General features: G+C 39.5%; 1 protein-coding gene across 5 annotated transcripts; it reads right to left on the bottom strand.

The window, feature by feature from the left end:
* Positions 1-2,539: 2,539 nt before the first annotated feature.
* Positions 2,540-6,050, bottom strand: LOC107803280 (squamosa promoter-binding-like protein 16). Of its 5 annotated transcripts, none has more exons than XM_016626963.2 (4): positions 5,366-6,050; positions 4,449-4,796; positions 3,530-3,666; positions 2,540-3,373 (listed from the first exon to the last, which is right to left on the bottom strand). In XM_016626963.2, exons 2-4 carry the CDS (start codon positions 4,661-4,663, stop codon positions 2,742-2,744), a joined length of 984 nt encoding a protein of 327 aa, XP_016482449.2. In that variant the 5' UTR covers positions 4,664-4,796; positions 5,366-6,050; the 3' UTR covers positions 2,540-2,741. The 5 variants fall into 5 exon arrangements, with proteins under 5 accessions (XP_016482449.2, XP_016482453.2, XP_016482450.2 ...); XM_016626967.2 differs by having other exon boundaries at positions 4,449-4,799; positions 5,695-6,039; XM_016626964.2 differs by having other exon boundaries at positions 5,695-6,038.
* Positions 6,051-9,801: the final 3,751 nt, after the last annotated feature.

The raw sequence follows: 9,801 nt of genomic DNA, 5'->3' as shown, positions 1-9,801 counted from the left end.
TGTTATTTCTTTTAATTACCCGTTGTCTTTCTATAGTTCCCCGCAGCATGTTACCCCTCCCATACTTGACTGTATATTATTGTTCTTCTCTTTCTCTATATATAGTTAAATTGCACAGGTTTATTTGGTAGTCTGGTCCTAGCCTCGTCATTAATTCGCCGAGGTTAGGCTAGGCACTTACCAGCACATGGGGTCGGTTATGCTGATACTACACTCTACACTATTTGCAGATCCCGGAGCAGCAACTTTTGGACCGTAGATTGGGTGGCTGCCTTCAGTCCACGCAGAGATCCAAGGTAGTCCTGCAGGCATCCGCAGGCCCTGGCGTCTCCCTCTATCCCTTTACTCCTCTTTCATTTACTTAGATCAGAAACAATGTATCTTTTATCTTTCAGACTTTGTATGTAGTATTCTTAGATCGTCTGTGAAACTATGACACCAGTTCTGGGTGGTCGAGGCTCAAACAGTTGTATTAGATACATATTTCAGATAGTTTACTGCATTTCTTCCATTTATTGTAATTTCCGCTGTCTACACGTTATTGCTTTATAATTGTTAGAGAATATAAAATGGGTAAAAAGGTAATTTGTTCAAACAGTCGACTTGCCTAGCTCACACTAGTAGGCGCCATCACGACTCCCGAGGGTGGAAAATCCGGGTCGTGACACGCTCCCGGAGCCAGCCTGCCATTTCTTTTGATTTTAATGCTAATACTTATTTTTTATCTAGTCTATTTATCATTTTTAGATCAAATCAGTTCGTTTATCAGTAAACTACGTAACAAATTCAACTGTATCATTTTACGAGTAAATAGTTATATTTGCAATTTTGAGGTAATACAGTAGTTTAGAACAAGACTCGCCCTGCAATTGGCTAAATGTCATTCATTATCTTCTTCGGTATTTTCTTTTTTGTTTGTACAACTTACCATGGTAAGAGGTATTGTTGCAGTCAAATGCACACGCAAGTATACGCGATCGTCAAGTAATAAAGTGACTAAAAGTCAGATGTCGAACCCACGAGGACTTGTGATTAACTATTAACTAAATTAGACTATCCTAATTATTAAAATTAGAATTAAACCTAGAAATGTTTGATTCTAAACTACTTAAATAAAGAAATACAAATAATGAACTTTAAACAGAGAAAGAACAGATTTTTATGATATCAATGTAATGAAAACGATCTAGGGTTATTGGCTATCTAACAATCCTATTGTATTCTTCAATCGAATTGACCAACTGATTATCCAGCTTATTGGTTGACAGGGTTAATGTTACTCATAAGAATCTATCGAGTTCTTACTCGCCTATTCAAGCTAACCTAACGCATATATGTCTATAGAGTTAGCATCAACAAGAATGCATTTATAATTCCTGTAAATCAACCAAGCAAGGCAATTAGGTATATGTCTATCCTAACCGCGAGCCCGTTCCTCGATGCCCAGGTTCAAGAACTTGCTTTACTCAATCCTATATGCAATCTAGAATTCCCACTTTCGAGTTCAATTCTAGATTCGTAGATAGTATTTAATTGATGATCAAGCAATTAAATAATTAAGAGCAGGATTGAATAAATAAACTAATATGATAAATCAAGAAGGCAAAATCAATGTCCGAATAACAATAGTCATGAAAGAACCACAACCCTAGAACGTGAAGTTTAAGTTCCGCATTGACATGGTAGCAAAACAACAAATCATACAAAGAAACATAATAAATACTAAGTTTGGTGGAAGAAAAGATGAAACCCGACCTCCATGGCGGCTCCTTGCTCTCCCTAGGTTAAATTTCTGTCCAAAAGTGTGTTAGATGACCTAAAAGGGGCGTTTTGGCCTATATATTGCATACAAAAATCGTGGGCCAAAGTTTTCCTTTTCCTAATCCGACTCAGTTTCAGGGATTGATGCTAGGTAGATGCTCAGCTTCCACTTCTTCAGCTTCACATGCTAGGATGAATGCTTTCCTCCATCTCTGATGTGCCCAGGTGCGGATGCTAAGGCGGAAGCTATGGCCCGACTTCACTGCTAAGGGTGCATCAACTAGCCTTCTTTCCAAAGTTGGATGCGACGCATCTACCCTCTTCTCCTCTAGTTGGAGCATCTCTTCTTCATATTTTTGCATTCCAAACATCCTAAATCATCACACATAACTTAATTAGTCATAAAACTAATAATTAATACATATTGGGCATTTTTAACACCAAATAGCACCAAAAAGCAGTTAAAACATGGGTAAAGTAACATCAAAACATATAGAAATATGCCCAACATCAGGTACTTATCACAAAAAGGAAGAAAAAAAAAATTATACGCTAACAATATGAGTTTTATATGCCACTTAAAAACTAATTATACGTAACCATCTGTTACTAACATGTGATATCAATATTAGAATCCCTAAAGTTCAAATTTTGGCTCCACCTTCTAGTGTCAGAAAGTTTATGGAATAGGATGCAAAATTCCGCATCAAAATTGAGAGAATAAAAGTATACGACAAGCGAGAAACATAACGAAGGGAATATAAAATGGTCAGGGGAATATAAAATGGTCAACTCATATTTCACACAAAAGTCAACCTTTGTCACAAATAACTTCATGATAGGATCTTACTGACATTCGACCCTTTTAGAGAAGAAATTATGTCGCTAATTAGAAGCTAAACATTCTTAATGGGAATAACATTTGCTTGGAAGGAATTTTCTTGATGTTAACAGAGACCAAATTTAGATATCCTGAGTATTTAGTCCCACATAAAGGCTAGTGTTTGCTGACAGCCACCACTTGTAGATGATCCATCTGCTCCATTTTGTAACATATCATGGAAATGCAGAGAGCTGTTGTTGCTAACATGTGAATCTGCAGCAGAATCTTGAGGTTGGCTATTGAAATCTTGAGCAAAAGGGTACTGGCTTAGACCACCATAGTGCAGGCTATGAACGACAGATTGTGACTGGGGCCGGGGGATAGTGGCAGGCTGCTGCACCATGTGACTAAAACCAATCTCCCTAGTTACAGCGGGTGCTGATGACAGAAGAGAGAGAGCACGATCAGAGTCCACAATTTCGTTCAATCCACTGGAGAAGATCTTTTGTCCGCTGCTAGGAACTGCTGCTGTAGAATTGGGATGATCAACAAGTGGCTGGTAGATTGAAGCTTCAGGGAGACTACGGTCACTGCCTTGCATGAACTGGAATTGATTTCCTCCTTTGTAGCTACGAGCTGAAGAATCAGGGAACGAGTTTTGATTGTCCATGCAATTTATATGCGATTGGTTGTTGTATAATACCATTTCGCTGTCCGTTTTGACTACGCCAGCCCATGCAGCTGCACTTGGAAAAATTTGTTGACTGCTAAATGACAGAAGTTTCGTCCCTACAAATAAATCAGTTGAGTTTTCTTTGAATCAACATAAAAAACTAAGGGTATGTAAAAATAATGGTAGCCAATTTCTAAGAATAAGGTGGGAAAAAGCACTCATGTTTCCTTTTATTTAGAAAAGCATTCTGATTATTAAGGAATGACCCTAACCTTGCTGGCCAGTAAAAAGTAATCCAGAAGTTTTGGCCATAGAATCTGGCTGAGGTTTCCTTCGACGCCTGTTATGTCCATCCAAACGTTTCCGACAGCTTCTCTTTCCATCATCAAATTCTACCAAGGAATGAAACCTACAAAAGGAACCATCAGATCGAGATAAACACTGCAACATAAATCAATTCCAATCATAAATGTTATCAGGGATGCGACAATTGTATAGAGAACCTTATAGTCAGAGCTTCAACTTTCTAAGTTACTATCTGAATCTGAAAAACAAACAAGCAGAGAATCAACTTGGACAGGACTCAAGAGCAACTTATATTCTATATTGGCTGATAAAGCAGATTATTTCTTGTAAGTAATCATCACATCATAAAGGGTAAAAATCTCCGACTTGTCAAACACCGGTAATCCTCTTACATGCCAGAACTTGTTAAGCTGATCCTGAGTCTCTTTTAACAGGGTTAATCCTAATTTTAGCTCACTATCTTGAATACCTTCTAATCCAGTCTAGACACCTCTTGAGTTACCATCTTCCTAACTATGTGGCGTACTAAGGGTCAAGAACACAATTCTAACAGTGGAAAAAAGAACATTATCATTCTATCAAGACACAAATAAACAGACTTAATTCTTCTAATTTATGTGTCGTCCAGGGATTGAACATTTTCAGCCCTAATGCATTCAAACCTGGGCTTGTTATTAATAGTGATTCCTTGGTTGAATGCATTAAACTTGTGAGTTGTTTGTTGTTGTTATGTGACCAGAAGGTGTTCAAGCCGTGGAAACAGCTTCTTGCAGAAATGCATGGTAAGGCTACGTGCAATAAACTCTTATGGTCCGGCCCTTTCCCGGACCCTGCCCATAGCGGCACCCCTTTTAAACTTGTGAGTTGTTCAAATAAAGGCATTACCTGCTGCATTGCTGACAGAAGCGTTGGTCTCGACCCCCAATGGTGACTTTGGCAGTCTTTGAATGGACCTCACAAACTTTATGGCGGCGGTGATACTCTCTGCATTGGCTAAGGTCTGCATTACATCCATCAACCAAGCAATGAGCTACTTGAGCAATATTGCCAGGTGCTTTTGCCCTCTTAGACGAGGATGAGGATGAGGATGATGATTCCATCGATCACACACTTGAAATTAACTTTAATCAAAATTGCCTTCCACTAACCACACTCTAATTGCAAAGTTACAAAGTGTCTTTATCTTGTCCCTAACGCCAAGAATCAAAACCTCATTTTCATGCTCATCCCCACCTACTTCAACATCACCCAACATTAATACTATAATCCAATTTATTTTCATACATATACAGCGAACTAATATAAAAAGGAGTAATATATATCTAGTCAAGTAACTCCAGGAAGTTGAGAAAGCTAAATCTTTTTCTTAGCACTGATGAAACAAAAGAAGAATCCACAGCAAAAAGGAACTTAGCTTGTAGATAAAATTCTCAACCACAATACGTGTCAAAATAGGGACTACGAGAATCTTGAAAAGCTATTTCAGCTGTAAATTAAGCACACCCTTAACCAATAATATATGATCAAAAAACTTTTACTTTTTGTAGTAAATAATAATTTAAGCACTGTCGGCTGGAGTCTAATGATTGAATTTAAAGTAGCTTATCTGCTGGACTGGACTGGACCAACCAAAATCTGAAAAGGGAAAAGAATTTTGCCAAATAAAATGAAAAGTAAAATCCAATAATTCACTAGGCTAAAAGAGAACGATAGCAAAATGATTTATCTAAAATATTTCCACTTAATTAGAGTTCCCAAGTTCAAATCTAAAAACGATTTTAAAGGGGGAAAAGATACTTAACTGTAAGTTTCAAAATATGCAAAGTCTGATACTGAAGAGGAGAACCGCAGTAGGAAGACAAAGATTAAAGATGACAGTTTCTTTGTCTTTTGGTGTGAAATTAAAGTTTGATTGCTACTACAAGTAGGAAGCAGAAAATGTAGTCGTATCAAGATATGAAAAAACTCCAAGAAAGAAAAAGAAAACGAGTGTGATGGTTTTGGGGAGGGATATGTAGTTAAAAATGAAACCAAGATAAAGACATCAAATTTGGAGCAAGAATCAATCCATTATTTCTAATTGAGCATAGCAGTGAAGGAGAGATAAAGATGTAAAAAGTAGAAGACTGACTTGGTCTTTACAGCCATTCATTCACTGACAAACAAGACTCCATTATAGACCAGTAAAGTGGCAACTGTCAAAAAGATATGTATGTAAAAATAGTGTCTTGTGACTTGTTATTACTGAGAAAGAAAGCAAAGTCTGGGGAGTGGGGTTTGATTTCTAGGGCTTTAAAAAGGGGACTTACTACTATAGTATAAGCCCTATACTATAGGGTAATGGATAAACATTTATTTATTTTTTTATCTTTAGAAGAATGAATTACTGGTATTAAAGGAGTAGGTAAAGAAGGAATTGTTCAAAAAGAAATATTGCATCGTCTCTCTCTCCTACCTTTATAGGGTAATAGCCAATAGGCATAGCCTTACCTTACCATAAGTGTTTCAAGAAATGCTTATAAATAATTAAACAAGTCAAAGTTGAAACAAAGACCCATAAACGAGTGGCTAAGAAAGGGCAAGGGGTGCTTGTTGCTTTCAACTTTTCATTATTGTCTGTGTTTTGTGCGTGTGATAATTGAGAATGAGAGATAGAACAGCGAAAAACAAAGAAAAGTAATACTGGGTCGAAATTTGATCAAGGGAATTTTGCTCAAAGGCAAATTACTAAGAGCCGATTAGACCTACGTCGTACTGGAGATAGAAGGAACCCTTTGGTGAGCCGAGTAATCCTGGTTGAGGTCGGAGACTCAGGTCGGCCATATCGACTAGTTTCATAGCAAGATATTTTAGGGGAATATTCTATTGAATATTCTCTACACTTGTATTTCGTGTTAGGTAAGGGATAGGTTTCATATAAAGGAAAAGGCAGAAACAAGAAAGAGGCAAGTAATATTTTATATGATAAGATCTCTCATGAAAAGTTGACTCTCAAGAAAAATTACAAATATTGTCTTTTTGCAAAGATTCGATTGGTTGTTCATCTCACACTTTCTCTCATCAGATCCGAGAAAGCTCCCTATATTCCCATGTTTGTTTGTCTTACATCATTGTCAGAAAGAAGAATCATCTACCTCATTCAATATTTGAGTGAATCATTCTCTCTATTTATATTTATTGTCATTTAATATATTTATTGTTTATCATTCTTCCCCCCACACACTTATAACAGTGCCATTTAATACTCATTGCATTAAATTGGTTTAAATACGATTCTACCTTATTTGTATAAACCGATTTCAGATCTAGGATTTATTATGTTTAACTAGGATTTACTCATTATTTTCTTATTTAATTGGTTTAACAAAAAGGTTTGACATTTTTGGTTAAATAATTTGGCGCCGCCTGTGGGGATTTTCTAGTTAAAATTTTAGTCTCTTCTAGATAAAAAAAACTTTGCAAAAACCCTATACTTCCTTGTGTGCATAAATCTAACATGGCAGGTAACGGAGAGGAAAAGAGGAAGGCGATAGCCGACCTTACCACCAACCTCCTCCGCATCATCAATGAAATGGATGAAATGGAGGGCGAAGATATAACACCAAATACCTTTCCTAGGCGAAACTGCTCGCCCTCACCTCACGGTAGCAGCACGACCTCGCACAGTAAAGGGGACTCTACATCCACAACAGAAGAGGCACCACCGGCAGTGAAAAAGCTACTCGAGGCGTGGTTGACAAACACGCTAACTGGATTCCTCGACAAGCTCGCTCAAAGGCCGAGCAGAGAAGAGGCAAGGGTCGGCATTGCACCGGCAACTGACGAGCAGTCCCCCCATAACAGGTATTACTCACAATGCTAATGATACAGGTAATGACACCCTCGCAGCCATTTTGAAGAAAATGTAGGAAATGGAGAACGAGAACAAAATGTTCCGGAATCAAATGAAAGAGCACCAAGAAAGGGTAGACAAAATACTGGGTGCCCCAAAGTTCTATAAAAAAGGGACGCCGGTCGGTTTGTTGAGCAGCCATAGAGCGATGAAGCTGCACCGCATGCCATACCTAATACTTTCAAAATATCATCATACCTGAAAATATACGACGGCACAACGGACCCTGAAGATCATGTGACTTATTATGTCACCGCAGTGAAAGGCAATGATCTCGCCAAAGAGCAAGTATCCTCCATCTTACTGAAGAATTTCACCGAAACCCTCACCGGGGGTGCATTGACTTGGTATTCACAGCTACCCGCATGTTCGATCAAAACATTCGAGGAAATGGATATAAGTTCGTAACAACCCATGCCGGAGTAAAGAAGGCGGAAGCGAGAGTAAATGAAATATTTGCCATAAAATAGTCACCTGGAGAAGGACTCAGGGACTCCCTTGCTCGATTTAACTGAGTAAGGATGACCTTACCAAACATATCGGAAGGAATGGTCGTGGTAGCCTTTCATAACGGGCTAAACAGAAGCGGTTCGAGGGCACCGAGGAATCTGCTGAGCCACCTCATGAAATATCACCCAAACACTTGGGACAAGATACACAATGCTTATTGTGCCAAGGTTCGAGCTGACGAAGATGATCTAAATGGGCCAATTCAACGATTAACTTCGGTACAAGCCGAATCCAAGAAGGACTGGAGATACAATAACAAGAGAGATCTATTAGGACCCTTACCTAACCGGGAAAGATATCAGCCTTACAGCCGAGGCACCCTCATGCCGCCTCCCCGACACGACGAAGGCCCTTTTAGGCCAAGAACGGAACTCAACGGAATGAGAGAGGTATGCCTCCTTATTATCTACTCACAGTTTCTGTGTTTCCCCCTCAGAAATAGTTTACGCACTGGAGAAGCTCGGCGCAAAAGTAAAGTGGCCACAGAAGATGAGGTCCGACCCGTGCACTAGAAACTCAAATGTCCTCTACAAGTTCCACCAGGAACGAGGCCACAAAATCGAGTATTTTATCGCCTTAAGACAAGAGGTCATGAACATGCTTCATTAAGGGCACTTGAAAGAACTGATAAGTGATCGAGGGAGGGCCAACTTCGCTCGTGGACATGAATAATACCAGGGACCGCCCAAACCACCTTTCCTAGTTCGAACCATTCAAATGATCATCGGAGGGGGCGACGATGCATCAATCAACAGCGTGAAGTTCACACCACCCACAAACTCAAACGGTCAATCACTCATGAATGGTATGACAAACTCGAAGAAAGTATCATCTTCGATAAGTCGGATACCCACAGTTTGGTTTTTCCTCACTATGACGCTCTTGTCATTACTTTACGCATTTTGATAATGATGTAAAATGTATTATGGTCGATGACGGGAGCGGCGCGTGCATCATCCACCCTCGATTTCTCACCCAAATGAAGCTCGAGGACAAGATAGTGCCACGTTGCATCACACTAACAAGTTTTAACAATGTAGTTGAGCAGACATCCGGAGAAATCACACTGCCCATATTGGCCGGTGGCATAACTTTGCAGACCATGTTCCATGTCATGGACTAGGATACGACGTACAACGCCATCATAAGTCGACCTTGGATACACTCCATGAAAGCCGTCCTCTCCAGCTTATATCAAGTCATAAAATTTCCTACCCCCTAGGAGTATTCAGCATCCGAGGAAAGCAATGCAGTGACTGGAAATGCTATCGCATTTCCCAACACTACACATACACCAACAACTGAAAGGCAAGGTCGAGGAGCCATGGCAATTAACGAAGTCGGGGTCAGATGGAGATGAGGGGAAATGCGTCATTAGAGACCCCGAGATCGTAGAAGCCATAGGGTCAACCATAGAAGACCTCGACCCCGTCCTGCTCGATGATAACGACCACAACAAGAAAGCCTTCATTGGCCACAAACTCCAAGAACCAGGTAAATTTTGCCAGTTTTTAAAAGATAACGTAGACATGTTTGCTTTTTCCCATGCAGACATGCCGGGCATCCCAAAGGAGATAGCGACACACAAACTGAATGTCGACCCATTCCACCCATCAGTGCGAAAAGTTAGGAGAAAATTCAATGATACGATAAATGATGTTGTTCACAAGGTAATGTACGATTTTTTTAAGCTTTAACTAACTATTTTTCCAAGTGGGTGGAAGCAGGTTCATTCGCCCAAATACGCTAGGAAGAAGTCATCACATTCATATGGAGGAATATCATATGCCGCTTCGGCATCCCCAAAGAAATTAGTTGTGACAACTGGGCCTAAAT

Source organism: Nicotiana tabacum, chromosome 5 (genome assembly GCF_000715075.1).
Source record: "Nicotiana tabacum cultivar K326 chromosome 5, ASM71507v2, whole genome shotgun sequence".
Lineage (NCBI taxonomy): Eukaryota > Viridiplantae > Streptophyta > Magnoliopsida > Solanales > Solanaceae > Nicotiana > Nicotiana tabacum.
Note: the sequence above shows the minus strand (reverse complement) of the source record. Positions and strands in the feature narration are given on the sequence as shown.

Excerpts from the sequence above, each read along its gene's own strand:
- LOC107803280 (XM_016626963.2), bottom strand. The coding sequence starts at position 4,663 with ATGGAATCATCATCCTCATCCTCATCCTCGTCTAAGAGGGCAAAAGCA. Across the intron at positions 3,667-4,448 it reads TTCTGTCAGCAATGCAGCAG|GTTTCATTCCTTGGTAGAAT; the intron begins GTAATGCCTTTA and ends TTCCTTTTGTAG. Across the intron at positions 3,374-3,529 it reads ACTTTTTACTGGCCAGCAAG|GGACGAAACTTCTGTCATTT; the intron begins GTTAGGGTCATT and ends ATTTATTTGTAG.